The sequence below is a fragment of the Pleurodeles waltl genome, chromosome 11, assembly GCF_031143425.1.
Source record: "Pleurodeles waltl isolate 20211129_DDA chromosome 11, aPleWal1.hap1.20221129, whole genome shotgun sequence".
Taxonomy (NCBI): Eukaryota; Metazoa; Chordata; class Amphibia; order Caudata; family Salamandridae; genus Pleurodeles; species Pleurodeles waltl.
In genome coordinates this window covers 317,703,723-317,721,024 of record NC_090450.1, presented here as the reverse complement: position 1 = coordinate 317,721,024, position 17,302 = coordinate 317,703,723, and the positions used below count along the sequence as shown (strand labels likewise).

Here is a 17,302-nt window from a genome sequence, read left to right as displayed (position 1 = left end):
TCTAGGAGCAACACGTCATATTTTTACCTGATAAATAGTTTGACTCCTTTTCTGCAGCAGAAGCATCCGGTGCTTCCATCTCTGCCCGAAGTCACACATGGGTGAGATCCGGGAAGGCTGATAACTCGCAGAAATCCTTGGTCAGCCATATTCTGTTTACTGGGGCAGAGCTGTTTGGTTCACAGCTAGAATATTAAGCTAAGAAGTCTGAGGAGGATAGCAAACTGATTGCTCCAGCAAAACCACTAGGGAGAGGTAGAGGTTTTGGAATTTGAAGAGCCTTTGGCCATTCCTCTTCATCGCAGCCTTCCAGTCAGCCCTTTCATGGGAGGGGACTAGGCTGTGGCACTCCATCCACTGCCAAGTCTCAGCAACAACTGCAGCCCCCTCAACTTCTTCAGCCACTCCAAACTCATGACTGTCTTGTTGGAGGGAAGATCAAGGCCTTTGCGACGGCAAGGGAGGCAGATGTGCTGGCTTCATGGGTGCTGCAAGTGGTGAGAGAAGGTTGCAGCTTAGAATTTTCCTACCCTCTGGACAATTTCTTTCAAAGGACTCCAAGTCCTTGGAATGCTCTTCAGCTCCTAGCGTTATGAAAAGGATTCTAGAATCTGCGAGCAGAGGGTGCCATTGTGCCAGTCCCTGACCATCAGTGGGGGCAAGGATGTTACCCAATTCTGTTTTTGGTTCAAAAGTGTTCAGGCGAGCTCCGGCCGGCATTAGATTTGGAGACAGTGAATCGGTTTATTCCTCATTACAAGTACAGAAAGGTGAGTCTACAGCAGATTTTTCCTCTCATCTCACCAGGCATGCTTTAGCCATTGATTGATCTTCTTCACACTTAATTTCACATTCCTATGCACCCTTTTTCTCAAACATACCTTAGATTCTATGCATTTGGGCACTACTGTCAGTCCTATGCTCTATCTTCTTTGGTTATCTTCAGCTCGTAGAGTTATCACAAAGGTGTTGGCTCCCTTGGGGGGTAACTTGCATTCATTGGGACTATTGGTCCTCCCATATTTAGATGACTGGTTGCTTTCTGAATATTTTTTCAAAGGATCTCCAACACTTCCACACAGTCCTCAGCTGTCTGAAAACTCACAGATTTCTGTTGAACATCATGAAGTCCCAGCCTCTCAGACACTCCAGTTCATTAGAGCCATTTCAACACAGAAATGGTAAAGATGTTTCTCCCTCCACAACAACAACAGAATCTGATGTCCCATCTAGCTTCACTTCTACAAATATAAATCCCTCCTGCAAGGGAGTGGTTAAGAATGCAGTAGGACATGGTAGCCTCCTTGTTTCTGGCCCCTGAGTCCAACTACACTTGTTTCATCCGGTGTGTTACCTCCTGTCTCACTGGGTTCCGTCGCAGCACTACAAAGCTACTGTTAGTCTATAAACACCATCTTTAGGAAGCTTCAGTGGTTGCTCTTTCCTTTTAAATCACAACAAGAATATTCTTCTACCCCCTCTCCCCTAGTCCTCTTTGCAGTCACAATGGATGCCAACAGTCTGAGGTGGGGAGCAACACTGGAGGACTCAACAGCCTAGGAGATTTGGACACTGAAAGAATCCAGTCATTCCTCAATTTGGATGAAAATTATTGGGGTTTTAAAGGCTCTGTTATGCTTTGCTCCAAGGATAAAATACAGACCTTTTCAGATCAGATCAGAACAGATAGTGAAGTAACAAGGGTATGTAGGACTCATCTAGGGTGTACTCGAATGTCCGTGTTAGTGGCTTTGGCAGATCAAATAGTAAAGTAAGTGAAACAGAACATTTTCTCTCTGATAGTGATCTGTCTTCCGGAGAGGGCGAATGGGCGTGGGGATTGGTTGAGACACCTATTCCCCTCCTCGGTCTCCCTGACTGTATGCCCAGTAGTATTCCATGGAATCACAGAGCGGTTGGGGTTCCTTGGCTAGCTCTCTCTCTCGGGTGCTCTTCTCCCTCATTTTTGCACCCTCTTCCTATCTAAGGGGCTTGCGGAGTGGATACAGTGATCTTCAGATGACCCAGGAGTCTCTTCAATGCTTTTCCCCCCATTTGCATTGATCAGCAAGGTTCCACACAGAGGTTCTTCTTGTAGTTCCTTTATGGAAGTGCCAATCTTAGTACCCTTGGTTACTCCACCTGACAGTTCAACCTCCTGGATGTTCCCAATCATGTCCTACCCTCTGAGATTCCCCTCCCTTCCAGAGAATATTCTCCACCACCTCTCTCTAGGAGTCTGGGGATTGAGAGGCAAAGATAAATAGCTCTATGTCACCCTTCTGATATTGCCCTTTTCAATTCATAACTCTATGAAGGATAGTACTCTTAATATGTATGAAAGGCATTAGGATAATTTTTCTCGAAGGTGTGCAGACAGGCTTGTCATTCCTTCCTTCTTTTGGAGTGGGGGGGGCTTGACTTCCTGAGAGATGATTCTTTTTTATTAGGTTTGGCTGTCTTCACCTTGAGGAGCCAGTGGGCGGAAATGTGCTTTTCCCAGTTTGACCATGTCTTCTTGTCTTATGAAGAGTTTTCATTTGAGGAGGCCTGTAGTTCCTGCTCCTGCACCAGCATGGGATTGTCTTTTAGTACTTTCTTGCTTGTGCAGCCCCCCCCCCCCCCAATATTGAACCTCTTCCATCAATTTCTTTAAGGTCCTTGATGTTGGAGACATTTTTCTATTATGGCATTACCCAGAGCAGGAGGTTGGGTGAGATTGGAGCCCTGTTATGCAATGATCTTTTTTATGTTTTGTTCCTGATAAGGTTGTCCTGCGACCATACTCTGCATTTATTCCTAAGGTGTATTTAGTTTTTCATATATATCATGATTTAGTTCTCCCTGATTTCTTTCCTACTCCTTCCTTTCCTCAGGAAAGTTCATGGCATACCCTTGATCTAGTTAGGACATTGGCAGTTAACTTGCAAAGAACAGCTTCCATCAGGAAGGCTGACTACTTGTTTGTCAATTCTGGGCTGAGCAATAAGAGTCACGTGTCTATAGCGTATACTGTAAGCCGTTGGATCAAGTCTGTATTTTGTTTGACATATCAGAAAGACAACATTTCTCTTCCTGCTAATGTTCACGTACTGTCAACGAGGGCAGTGTCCTCCACCTGGGCTGCATTCAGAGGGGCATCTCCTAAAAGTATTTGTGCAGCCGCCATTTAGGTAGACTGTAATATCATTATTACCCATTACAAGTTGAGAACGGGGAAGGTCTTTGTGCGGCTTTTGGGACAGCGGTTCTTTCGTCAGTCTGAGTGGTTCTCTACAATTTGTCTTAATTTTTTCTGAGTTTTGAAGGAATAAATTCATTTGGTATAGCGTAATGATCCTTTCTAGTGAAAGTCAGGACGAGGAAGACGGAAGAGGTAGGCAATTACTCTGTTACTTACCAATAATTGTCATTACTCCGAGTTATAGTCTACCTCAACACAGTCCTACATTCCCTCCCTGCCCTCCTGGGGAGTGGAGGGGAAAATTGAGTAGGAGGTATGTTGCTTGGTACTATCATGAAGCACATGTGTGGTCCCACCTTTATTGATGATTAGTTGTCACCTTCTATTAAGCCATATTGGTTAGGGCATGTATGTTTATTTTTTACCTTTGGGGTGAACACTGTGCAGGAGCCACAGAGTAAGCCCATTAAGTCAGGACTGTGGCAAGGAACACTATAACTCGGAGTAATAAAGAATACCTGTAAGTAACCAAGTCATGTGTGCTCATGGTAAATGATTTGTGAGCATTACAATTGCAACTGCCAGTAAGGCTACTCAGACATTTAGGGGGTTATTACAACTTTGGAGGAGGTGTTAATCCGTCCCAAAAGTGACGGTAAAGTGACGGATATACCACCAGCTTTATTACGAGTCCATTATATCCTATGAGACTCGTAATACGGCTGGTGGTACAGGGGTGTGGAATTTATTAAAATATCTACTTGTCCAGGGGACAGGTTGCTTCTCAAATCTACTTGTCCTGTAAAAAGATCTACTTGTCCCTTTGGTGCCATGTAGTGTGGCGACAAATTATGGCAGCAATTAATAGCCTCTCTGATTATGCCAGGGCTTCTACCATAGTAGGGCTTGAATACTTGGAGTTTCAATCCCTACTGTAGCAATTTCCTTATTTTGCCACCTTTCTGCAGATCTGCATACTGGGGCTGGAGGAAGCAGTAAGCAATAGTTCCAGGGCTGGAATGCCTTTGAGTCTGCAAACCTACTAACCTGCATGTTTTAAAGATTTTTACCAGCTTCTCTCTGATATTTTCCCATAACGAGAAAGGTTGGACATTTACTCCTGACAATGGCAGAATTAGAACTTCTTCCAGGGTTGGGAAGAAAGTGGCTGGAGGGAAAATGAACTTGCAAATGCTCAACAGATTTTCACATGAGCAAATCTACACATCGTATTTACCCATGCTAAAATACAGTTCACAAATATTTTATAGGGGTACGACATATACCATGGGTGCACTTTTGTGACTTTCTTTAAGAATTTGGGGCCACAAGTAAGTAGGTTCAGATTTGTGACCTGCAAATTGCGAGTCGCAAATCCGAATGTAGGATGGTGTCCTTGACACCATCTGTGATTCGCAAGGGCTTCGCAAATGCCCACATCATGAAGAGTTGGAGACAGCAGACCACCATGTCTGTGACTGCTTTTCAATAAAGCATTTTTTTTTGTTTTTTTTTGTAAGGCAGCCCGTTTTCCTTAAAGGAAAACGAGATGCATAACAAAAACGAAAAATGAAACATTTTCGTTTCATTTTTTCAGAGCAGGCAGTGGTCCGCAGGACCACTGCCTGCTCTGAAAAAATGTTTACAGTGACATTCACAATGGGGAAGGGGTCCCATGGGGATCCCTTCCCTTTTGCGAAAGTGTTAGCACCCATTTGAAATGGGTGCAAACTGCGATTGGTTTGCGCCCGCGTTCGCAGTCACAAAACAATCCTACATTGCACTGCGAGTTGCAATTAGGAAGGGAACACCCCTTACTAATTGCGAATCGCAAACCCGTTTTGTGATTCGGTAACCAGGTTACTGAATCGCAAAACTGGGTTTGTGCATCGCAATGTGCTTTTTGCACGTCACAAACAGCGAAAGTCGCTGTTTGCGACATGCAAAAAGCTACCTACATGTGGGTCTTGGTCCCTAATTAGGTCTGGTGTTAACAAAGACATTTTGTTTTTATTAAACTTCTATTTCTCTCTCTTTCGGCTGGCTTTACTGTGAGTGATCGCATTCTGCTCTTCCACAAGGAGCATATTGCCACACAAAGTAGTTTTGTTCAGTGTCAGGAACTACAGTGGCAATCAGTGACGTAACAAAACTGGAGAGTGCCCCTTTGCAAAGAACATGGAGGAGCCCCCTCTCCAGACTCACTCAGGGCAGGTGCTGTTCTGACGGGGCCCCCTGGAGGGCGGCTGCGGGGCCTTCGTTATGCCGCTGGTGGCAACGTGTGCTTTAAGAGTTCAAAAACTTTTTGGGGGGGTTTTGCCAATGTTTGTTACAATGTTGAGGGCCTGGTAGCTCCCACAAGAATAAAGTGTTACAAAAGCCATGTCAAAACAAGACACGCATTGATGAAACTAAAAGACTTATAAAAATATGTCAGATCAGTTGGCTTTGTCAGTGTTTGTTTATTTTCATGCTTCCCATAATCGTGTTGAAAATGGTTACACTGATTTTCCATTAGAAATATTTTTGGGAAATACTAGCATGCATCAACACATTTTACTAAATGACACTTCATTTGCATATAATCAGAGAGCATTCTGGGAGCATTATACTTAGGGCCTGATTCTAACTTTGGAGGACGGTGTTAAACCGTCCCAAAAGTGGCGGATATACCACCTACCGTATTACGAGTTCCATAGGATATAATGGACTCGTAATACGGTAGGTGGTATATCCGCCACTTTTGGGACGGTTTAACACCGTCCTCCAAAGTTAGAATCAGGCCCTTAGTCTCTTACCCTAAACTTTTCAAACATGTGTGTACACGTTTTTTTTTTTTGTACTGGAACCAACGTCAGTAGTGAAGTGTGACCTTAAAACATTTATTTACAGCACGCACCCTAATAATGAAGGCTTTCAAATAATGAACCATAAATACAAGTTCGAACAGCATTATCTTTTGGAAACACATTACCTCAACTGCAGAGAGTTCCACTCTCTGTAAACAGGCAGCCAAAGGGTTTGTGCTACAGGGGGTTGGGCCTACTTGTCCCAAGGACAAAGTAAACATAAAAACTTGTTGCCCTTGACCCCAAACAAGATGTCCCGGGCGTCGGGCGATAGGAATTCCACATCCCTGTGGTATATCCTTAACACCTCCTCCAAAGTTGTAATAACCCTCTTAATGTTTGCATGATGGAGGATGACTGTTGCCCACAGAAGGCACCTCAATTTCTCATTCCTCTTTACTTTGGTTCCTTTATTTTCTAGGGCTGGTAGGTAACTCCTAAGGTTAGACATCAAAGGAGCCCCCTGAAAAGTGTACATGATTATCTGTATATAGTCAATGACCTCTGCAGTGCTTTCTTGGGCGAGGACCTTCCCAGAGCCCACTCAGAAGAGGAAAACTGCTCCATCTAATGGAATGTACCACTGAACTGTAATAATGGGCGAGTGCCCCCTTTCCTTCTTTCTAAACAGGAGGCCAAATTTATTTTCGTATTTTTCTTTATGCCATACTGCCACGAATTGCCCTTCTCTCACTTTTTTTTTTTTTTTAACAACGGCCCCAACGCCACAACCTCTAACTACAGTGTTTCCTTAGAAAAACTATAATTTAGCTATTTCATTACAGGCGTAGAGCACATTGTGCCCCCTAACTTACACAGAATGAAAACAATGTAGTGTTGATTCCACTGTGTTTTTTTTAATCAACATTTTAAAATGTTTTTCGACATGTTTCCTATTTTTACTTTGCCATGACAAACCCAGTGCATGTCTTTACTGTCCACGACTCTGGTCGTAAGCCCTTCATATCTAAGTGGATGTAGAATGTTGTTATTTTTTGGTTCATTTAGGTTGGAGTTTTGCGACAGCAGGTGAAAGACCTCGAGAAAGCGAAACACAGTCTAGCTGGAGAATATGAACAGCAGCTGGGGCGATTCCAGCAAGAGGTGAGGTTTTTTTCATAGTAGATTATACTAACCACTCTGACAGATGATTTGTTATTGTTGGGGGATGCCTGTCACTGAGTGGTGAGTGCCTGTGTCTGTATTGTTGACTGTAGCAAATAGGTTTCGCCTATTTAGTCTGCCAGGATTTTTTTATTTTGGCTACCTAGATTTTAGGACATTAATTGTGAGTGAGTCTCACTACCCAAGTCTCACTCCTACCTGGTGCATTGTAGTTGTACCAGTCTTGAGGTGCGGCCTTGAGGCCACTTAAGAATTTCTAGCTTGCCAGGCATTGGTTTGGCTGGTGAGTGTAGTCCTCAGCTGATTAGTGCAGAAGGCAGGTGCGCCTTCAGTATCACAACCAGGTGACCAGGGGGTGTCTGCCCCCTGAGAGAGAGAACCCTGGTCCTGAGCCTCATTTGGTGCTACACGGGGCCTTGGTGAGACTGGTCTACACAGTGCCCAGTAGCACATCAGTTTCCCCCATGGGGCTTGAGAGTTCACTAGTGGGGGATGTGAGAAACAGGACTGATTGCAGAGGCCCCCAGACTTTTTGCCCCCATTTTTCACTTTTTGCTGGTGTTTTCCTGACTAATGGTACTCTGGGTACAGCTAATCAGTCCCAGGACCTGTGCTCTGTGTAAAATCAGTATGCAAATTAGGCGAATTATAATTGGCTAAGTCAACCTACCTATAAGTCCTTAGTATATGGTAGGGCATGTAGGTTTAGGGACCCCAGCATAGGTGGTGCCCCCATAGGTGCACTGCTGAGGTGCCTAGTGTCATTTAAAAGGCAGGCCTACCTTGCTGGTGCTTTTACATTAAAGTTACATGCAAATTCGACTTTGGAATTAAAAGTAGTTCCAAAGTCTTAAACTACCTTATTGTTACATATAAGTCACCCCTAAGGTGTGCCCTATGTGCCTCTAGGGCTGGGTGCCATGTAACTACAAGTAGGGACCTTATAAAATAGTTTTATTAGCCAAATTCGTTTTCCCCTCATTGTAGTGAATGGCCTTAGAGGCTAGAATGGGGAGACTTTATTTTAATTTTAAAAGTCCCCTTAAGTAACAGATACCACAAGTTTGGTATTACATTAATTGTTATAATAAGTCCCACAACTTCCATTTGTTGGATTTAATATAACTTGTTCAGGTAAGGAGTTTTAAACTTTACCTGAAAAGTTGCCAACTTCAGCCCTGCGCTGTTTTTGCTGCTTTGCTCTGATTGGCCGGCCTCTGGCAGCCTGGCCAGGCTGCCTGGATGAGGTGTGAAGTGGCCTGGCTCAACACAAAAAGACGTGCCTGATGGAGACGATCTCCCGTCAGCAGATGGGGAAGCAGGAAGGAGGGGGGCTGCCAAACTGGTCTTCAAAGGCAGGGAAGGACATTTGGAGCAACCCAGCAACACCCTCACATCCTGCAAACTCAGACAATTAGGTGCCCCCTTGATTAGAGTAGGAGAGGGCAGGAGAGGGGTGTGTTTAGGATTTTTAGCCACACTAGTGGGTGGGCTCAGCCAGATGTAACCTCTAAACATCACTTTCAGCCATGATGGATTTTTGAGGAATGTTGCTCGCTGGGATTGATTTTTGCCACACTTCCCAGGAAGTGGTCATCACAAGGGGAAGGACCCTGCCCCTGATTGGAGAACCTGGAACCCCCACTTTTTCATCCAGGAGCAAGGATAAAACTGGCAGACCTGCACCCACACGTCAGATCCCCATCAGATTCCAACAGGAAGAACTACAGAAGAAGAAGGACTGCCCTGCTGGACCCCTGACCTGCACCTGGACACTGCTCTCTGGAGGACTCCTCCAGCTGCACACTTGGGCTTCACCACAAGAAGGACTTTGCTTGGCTTCAACTGGTTCAAGGATGGTCTCCCTGTTTGCTACAGTTGAAAAATTGCTAACCAGAGTCCCCTGCACCAACTCCTGAAGAAACTGACCAGAGGACCACTGTCCAGTGGCCAAAAAAAGAGTTTGTGCCATGTGCATTCTGGGAGTTGTAGTCCGCACCCTCAAGGAGCATCTCACAGCTTCTGGAACCTTGAGGTGAGCTGTGGACCTCAAAAGAACCTCAAAGGAACTTCTGGAAGAAGATCCAGAAGTTTGGAGAATTTTTGGAAAAAAAGCTCCATAAAGGGACCGACCCGCTGCGGCAACTCTAGCCTGCTTGCCTCAGCCGCGACCCGGCCTGACTTGCAGGTTTGTCCTGGTGAAGAAAATCTCTGAAAAAGTGACTGAGTCCGAACGTAGGAAGTTGACCGGGACCTCCCAGGCAGTATATCCGAAGAGGGCTCCAAGGACGTCGGATCAAGATTCAGGTTTGCCCCGGTCGAAGGATTTTCACCTCGAAAAAACGACTATGTCCGAAGGTAAAAATCTCCACCGAGGGCTCCCGCGACGTGTATCCGAGGAAGAGTTCCAGGAGGTCGGATTGGACTTGCGACTTGGTCCCGCTGAAGAAAATCTCCAGAAAAACGACTAAGTCCTAAGGTAAACTTTTCACCAAGGCCTCACACGGGCTGTAGCCGAGCCGGGCTCCATCGCGGTCAGCCTCAAACTTTGTCTTTGCCCCAGTCGAGTTGTGACCAGATGACCAGATTGGCGCTTTTTGTTTCTATGTGCTAAAAAGCATTAATTCTTTAAAAATTCATATCCCGGTTCCCCTTATCCGATTTTATTCGTTTTGGTGTCATTTTAAAGATAAAAATATAATCTATTGTTACAAATTGGTGTTGGATTTTTATTGTGTTTTGTGTTTTACTTATTTACTGTTTTGTGATTTTTAAATGACTTACACATATGTCTCCTAAGTTAAGCCTTGCGCTCGTTGCCAAGCTACCAAGGGTTGAGCTGGGTTTAATTTATTGAGACCTAACTAGACCTAAGTGGAGGTTAGTGGCCTATTGTTAAGTGTAGGTACTTACCTGTCCTTACCAATAACCCATTTTCCAACAGGGGACATTACCTTTTTCTGTCTGGGACAGGTGGCCCAGGAATCACAGGGTGGTTCTGGTGGGTGAGGCTGCCCAGGGCTTATTCTCCGTCAGGGTAGTACTCTGGCTTGAGAAGGCTGTTATTTCTTTATGCATCATGCCAGGATGGTGGTAGCTACAGACCACAGTGGTTGAGGGTCAGAGGTTTTGTTAGGGGTCTGTATCTGCACCTGTAGTGTGTAGAGAACCAGATGAGTGAGGGTACTAGCGTTGTGTTGTCTTCAGAGGGAGAATTGCCTGTGCCCCATGAGGCAGGTGTCAGACCTGTTAGACCCCTGCCGTTTCTAGTTAGAACCCAAAGCTACTTGTTACTGCTGACTAGGAAAGAGTACTCACAAGCAATAGCTAGTTCTTCCACTAGTTTCATCTGGCGACATGTTGTGTAGCAAATGTGTTCTGCCCATTAGTCCAATAGTATTTTTCACTTTTGACTTCTGTGTCTTTTGAAATTTTACTCTGAGTAAGTCTCACAATATATTCACAGCAATTGGACTGAGCTTGCTAATTGCCAGTGTCCACCTTTTAAGATAAGGCGTCTGCAGAATAGCTTGGATAAGAGGCACTAGATAGTTACTTGTGAACACATGAGCACACACATATGTGCATGTGTGTGTTCTGTGCCTGTGAGACTACTGTCTAGCACAGCACACAGGTAGCCTGTCACAGAAGGGACTCTGTTAGGATTGGCACTGACCTAGGGTATGTCTGTAGTCCTTACTTTAAAATCAGTGGTGTTTTCACTGTATTATACATATAGGTTAAAAATGCCTCAAAGTAAAATTTTGCTCCAGTTAGTGCTTCAGGGTCTAGCAAGGTACCAAACTGTGGTAAAACATGCACACCGAGTTTAAATATGCAGTCCCCAGTATCCCACATCCACATCTTATGGACTTGAGGAGTTACCATATTTCCCAAACTCAGCTAATTACTCTGCTCCCCAGTAGAGGAATCAAAAGCCTCCCAACACACAAAAGGGCAGTGAACAGTGTTAAAGGAATTAGTGGGGAGACAAAAAACATGCATCTGATAATTAGCTTGTCACTGTGCACCTGGGCGTAATTTTTTGAAAAACCTTGAGCCTTTGTCTATTCCTTAACTCCGGTTGCCCTTTTGAGTACATTGTTGACGCGTTTTGACCCCTTATTATTTGTTTTTTTCCTGAGGACCTGGGCTAGTATGCTCATTTGAAGATCAGGTGCTTCTTTATATTTTGATAGATGCAGCTAATGTCAGACATGCTTCAATATAACATTTTAAATGGACTGGTGGCCCATATTACAATTTTTGTAGTTTATCAAGCTTTCTTTAAAAATTCACAATGTACTTGTGAGGTAAACATTCCCACTATAGTAATCATAGTCCCCAAAAAGAGGAAGTCAGGAAGTATTTATTTCACAGGGCGGTCAAGGGAGCAATCCAGCACAGGCATCCAAGCTCCATGGTCTCCACTGCTGAAATTTAAAATGACACCACCTTATATTGGAATATTGCATCTGGTATGGTTGGAGTGCTGTTGTGATTATGGGTTCAGGACCCACTATGGATGTTACGTGTTATGAGGGTGTCACCAGAGTTATTTCCAGCTACCTGATATAAATATTTGTATTTTATTGCATACTGTTTAATAGAGTGCGGGCAAAAAACATTTTCCTTTTTAAGACAAAAAACACTGACTGAACAATAATTTATTGAATGGTGTTGTTGCATGGCAGTGATTCAGGTTTGCTAGCACACACCACCTCCTTTGAGTGGCTTTGGATTGCTCTGCTTACCTACTCTTAGATAGTCAAGTGTCAAAATGGGGCACTTGTTTCCCAGTAATAAGACAATTTCAGACTTGTTGCTTATGAAGGGCTTACATTCTTCAAAGTAATAACTCTGTTTCTTGCAATGCCATTTCAGTAAGACTGATTAAACTTCTGAATCACTATTCAAGTGATATCTGTGAGTAGATGGAATATTTTTGGGGCAAGGGTTGTCCTGATTTTGGTTACTGTTATTGTGATTGTTTAAGAGGGGGCTATGACTGTTGAAGTGAATAATGCCAAATACTGAAAGTGGTGTCTGACTATTTCTGTCAGTTCTGTGACAGTTAAGATGGGCTTACTGACTGGGTAAGTTTCATCTGTTACCCTTGACCTTCTGTGGCTGTATTAAGTATATCGGTCTTAAGATGAGCATGACACAACTAAATGACAGGTGAGGGGATGTACTTGACTGGCTTTGTCATGATACCTAATAGGTATGCCTTGGACTGAATGTATGATGGAAGTCTCTGATTGACTAGACTTGTGGCTTCTTTTACTTATAGGCGAAAGATGTCTTTAAGTGATTTGGTCTGTGTTTCTTTCAGTGACAGAGAGGGGAAAGTCTTTGTGTTAAAAGTGTGAGGTTTAGTCTGCCAAATGTAATGACCCTTTGGTCTGCTTGATAGGTCATGCTTGCTAACTGATGCATGCACATAATGGACATATGGACAAGATACACTAAAAGGCACCTTTTAATGATTTGATGGTGATGGGTGGGTACGTGAGCCATTGACAACTGCAACTGACTTTGCAAGGCATTGCTTCCCTTCCAGGCAGCCCTCTATTGTATGAAAGAGGTTGCAGGGTTGGCAGTTAAAGTAATCCATACACCTGTATTATGTTGTTGTTTTTCCTTTTTTGCTACTTATTGATTCCTTGCTTTTTTTTGTTGTCCCTCTTTTGATTGTCCTGTTTCACTTATCCTTTTTGTCACTCACTATCTTCTTTTCTCTGATTCTGAACTCTTGGTTCAAAAGCACTGTCATCTGTCTCACAGCTCGCCAAGTTAAAAAGAAGTTATGAAAAGTTGCAGCGAAAACAGCTGAAGGAATCTCATGATGGGGTCAGAAGTAATGGGGAGGATCAATCAGAAGTTATCCGGCTGACCAGAAAGGTTGAGGTACAGAAACAACTGATTTCTAAAACTATGTTTTATTCAGATAATGCAAGCAGTCTGAAAATACAGCTTCTCTAGCGTCTTTATTAGATTCTGGGATGTGCTACATACTTAATGTGAGACAAATTCTCAATAAAATATAGTATTGCTTACATTTTTTTAGTATTTTTATAACAAATCATACTTATATTGAATGGACCATGTTGAAGTCCTCTGTGGGATCAGAATTGGTTCATCTGCTTTGAAGTGGTAAATAGCATCCAGGAAATAGTATTATTCATTAGTTTTGCTTCAAGATTTGCAGTTTGACTCAGTTTAAGATATACATTTCATGTATACTTTTGTCACTTATTGGTTGACTCTGCATTTCTGTATAAACAATAAGGCCTGTAATGTAGTTTGTACCTTTGATTGGATACCATTTTCAGTAGTCTGTCCACTTTCATGCTTTGTACAGCTCAAAGTGATCACTTTCCACCAAGATGTTAATATATTTTTCATTTGTGTTTCAAGAGACAGTGAAGTGGTGAATTGGGTTCTTCGGTTAAATAGTAGCACCTAATGAATTAACGATTTAGAATAGCTAGTCATGTTATTTTTTTTTATTGCTCTACTAGTTTTATTAAATGAGTAGTAACCCCTTTAGCTCATGATTCCTTCCTGCATGCCAAAAAATGTGTATTCATATGACAGGCATTTATAGGCTCAGTTAGTTTTTGAGGGTAAGAAGGGGCTGCTGCTTACAAACAAATCTTGAAATAAGGCCCACTCATTGTTTTTCCTCTTTCTATGTAATTACTTTGTAATCATGTAGGGGTCTTACCCGCTCAAATTAAATTTACGTTAAAAGATTTTCAATCCCACAATAAATGTTTTAGCAAGAAACAAAGGCAATTGGGACAAGAAGAAAAATTGTGGCAGAGAATTCATTGAATCCATTGTTATCGGCCTGTAATGGACAAAGGCCATATTTTTCCAGGTCTCGAATTGAGCTTTCATTAGGTCACAGTGCAGCAGACAGCGCAGTTGTACTTTTTGCTAAAGACATCTTGGGTACTTTCAGAAAGTTGACCTAGGAATGCATTCTACTCATTTATTACCACTGGCTTTGTAGTTTGTTACTCACATTTTCTGACTTTCTATTAGTAGGCTTTATTTGCTTTAGGCTGTCCATGTTCAGTTCGTCCCTCCAGCTGCCTAAACCATGTTTATTGTATTCTTCCAAGAACTTAGTTTCTAGAAACCGGCCTTTAAATCTTGTTCTTATCTTGCCACATTTGCTCTGCATTCAGAAACTGAGGTCACATCTCTGGCGCTGTCTTTCGAGGACCCTTGTTTACTTTTCTTTCTCTGACTTCAAAGTGAGAAGATTTATGTGACAATGTTGCTGGCTACTAGGGGTAGGAAAGAGTTTTTTTTTCTTCCACATGTCAACATTTTAATGAACTGTGTAAGTATTTCAAAATATATCAGAATTAGGAACACAAATGAAGCCCATTTTGGTTATTTCTGTAACATGTTAGAAACAAATACCTGAATAGGTTCAAAACAAATCATTACACTAGGGGATGCAATTTCCACACATTTTCGTTTGTGTGCTGTATAGTTTTATTAGTAAAACTGTATGTCTGTGCAAATGTAATGGTCATTTCTATTAAAAATGTGCTGTCTGTCATTGCAGTGCGCTACCATACCATGCATACTCCGATCTACGCCACTCCACAATACTCTGCACTACTCCACACCACTGCACTTTGCTCTGCTCCACTACTCTTTACACCACTCAATGCCACTGCACTCTGCACCTCTCCACTCAATGCCACTTCACGCTACGCCTCTCTACTCTACCCTGTGCCACTCTACTCTATGCCAATACACTGTTTGCACCTGTACTCTATACCACTGCACTCTACACCACTACAGTATAGGCCACACCACTCTACTCTGCCCAACTCCACTCTGTGTGACTGTACTCTGTGCCCCTCTGTAACACCACTCCATGCACTGCACTTTTATAGTTTGGAAGTATTGGCTGAAAATGTAACTCAGGGATATCTTCCAGGTGAGCTTACATGTTTGATACCTCCAGTAGAAGGGATAGCTTATAAAACTTCTTTTTAGACTCTTAATCTAGTTGCCTGGGAACTTAAAGTATGTGAAAAGCTCCTTGACACGTAAAAAGTGTGGTGGGTTGATTCTAAATATAGGACAATATAATTTGCATACAAAAACATTTAAGAAGCATCTGGAATCCTGAGTCGACCTAAAATATCAGCAGATCTGTGGCACCTTAGTATCCAGCAGTTCAAGGAACAGAGCAGGAATGGGAAAGACATGGGCCTGTCCTCTTGTTTTCTTTTCAAAATCTTTATTACATCTGCCCAATTATTAGTGATAGCCATTTGGACTTTGGCACCCTCAAATTTGCAAGTCACCTGGCAAACTGGAAAGGAAACACCTTTTGTTCTATTGCTAACTAAAATGTGTCCAGTTTACCAGGACAGTTGCTTTCTCTGCGTCTGTCATCAAGGCAAATACCAAACCTCATCTTCCCAAACCAGATCTAACATTCCATGAGGTAATGGCTTTCAGAGCCCAGGATTCTACCTGAATTGAGTCTGATGCTGTTGAAGCAGAGGAGTTTTGTAGTAGCGTAAGCAAGGCCTGATTCACAGTATGTATTTGAATTAATCTGGTTTATTAAGATTAGGAAAAGTACAAATATTGATGAAGGCTGAAAGAAGTGGTTTAAGAGGAGACTTCTCGCCTTACTCTCATTCACTTCCTGATTGTGACTGTTATTCCCTAGGTGTTTCCTTTCACCTATATTCTCCCATTAGTATGCATTAGTGCCTGGGTCACTACACACCCAGTTTGAAAAAAGCACCCAAGTACTTGGTTCATGCTACAGACCTTACCACTAACCCTCCACATGCGTACTGTAGCTGTATAACATTCTGAGCCGTTCTCCTCCATGTTGCTGGATCTAATCGTGTTTGATCTGTAGACTTGCGACTCGCACATGTCCTGCTGCTTCTCCACTTACTCTGCTCTCCATCCATATTCTTCATACATTACCCCTCTCCTCTGTCCTTCAGCACCTCCAGTGGTGCCTTCTCAGTGTCTTCTGTTTCCTATGCTGTTGTTCTCCTTCCTTTTACACTCCAATGTCTTTTCTCCATATCCTCCCTTGTCCACTGATCTCAACTCTGATATCCTGCTCTTCTGATGGTGTAAAGCCTCCACCTTTGTGCTCCTTATTTCTGCTTCTTTGATGGTGTATGAGCTTCATCTCCTCCCTACTCCAATGCTTTCCACTTTCTCTCCTCCCAGTCCTCCCCTAATGGGGTCCACTTTCTTTGTCTTCCTGTACCTCAACCATATTCAATGCTCCATCTCTTGCCTCTCCTGAAATTCTCCACTCTCCAACCCACCAACCTACTTCCATTTGTTGGGGTTTCTTTTGTGGAGCTATTTCACTTCACACACTTGAGGCCCTACGTTTGGCCCCAGGGGTTCCCTTCTCCTGTGGCCTGACCATATTGTGAATGGGAAGGGGGCACACAGCCCCCCTATCCTGGCCAATTTCTGGTCCCATGGACCCCATCTCATGGGACCTGGTCATATTAATAATGGGGAGGGGGAAACGCATCCTGCCTCCCCAGGATGATTTGATCACCGGGTACCCCATCTCCACATTTTGAACTGGAAGAAGGGCATGCAGCTCCCCTCCCTTGGGCAAAATTGACCCAGTGGACCCCATCCCTTGGGTCCCCACCATTAAAGAGTGGGTGCCCTGGGGATCACCTAGGGCACCCACTATATCATTGTGGAAGCTGGCATTGCTCTGAACCCCAAGGAGCAGCAAAAAAGCTGCTCCTCGTTGGAGGGAGCAATTCCTTCATCTGTTTCCCTGCCTCCTTTATTGTGGGCAACAGATGAAAAGTCCGCTCCCTTTGGGTGGGAGCATTTTACAAAGGGCCTGATTTAGAGTTTTTGGCGGATGGGGCTACTCCGTCATAAATGTGACAGATATCCAATTCACTTTATTACGATTCAATTATGTCCTATGGACATCATAATACGGCAGACAGAATATCCGTCACTTTTGTGATCGAGTAACCTGTCCTCTGAATTCTAAATCAGGCCCTTAGTGTTTGCTCCTGCGTGGCAGGAACTTTAAAATTGCTCCCACCAAGTGAGAGCAAACACAGACAAAAGAAACCAAGAGCATCCA

The 17,302-nt window shown here is 43.3% G+C and overlaps 1 protein-coding gene across 4 annotated transcripts in view; it reads left to right on the top strand.

Annotated features, from left to right (window-relative positions):
* The window catches only part of CEP63 (centrosomal protein 63), a 379,989-nt gene that overhangs the window by 78,568 nt on the left and 284,119 nt on the right, over nucleotides 1–17,302 (top strand). For all 4 annotated transcript variants that reach the window (XM_069213574.1, XM_069213577.1, XM_069213576.1 and 1 more), the window contains 2 exons: nucleotides 7,042–7,137; nucleotides 12,946–13,068. In XM_069213574.1, the coding sequence (XP_069069675.1) occupies nucleotides 7,042–7,137; nucleotides 12,946–13,068 (219 nt within the window). The remainder of the gene's footprint in view (nucleotides 1–7,041; nucleotides 7,138–12,945; nucleotides 13,069–17,302) is intronic.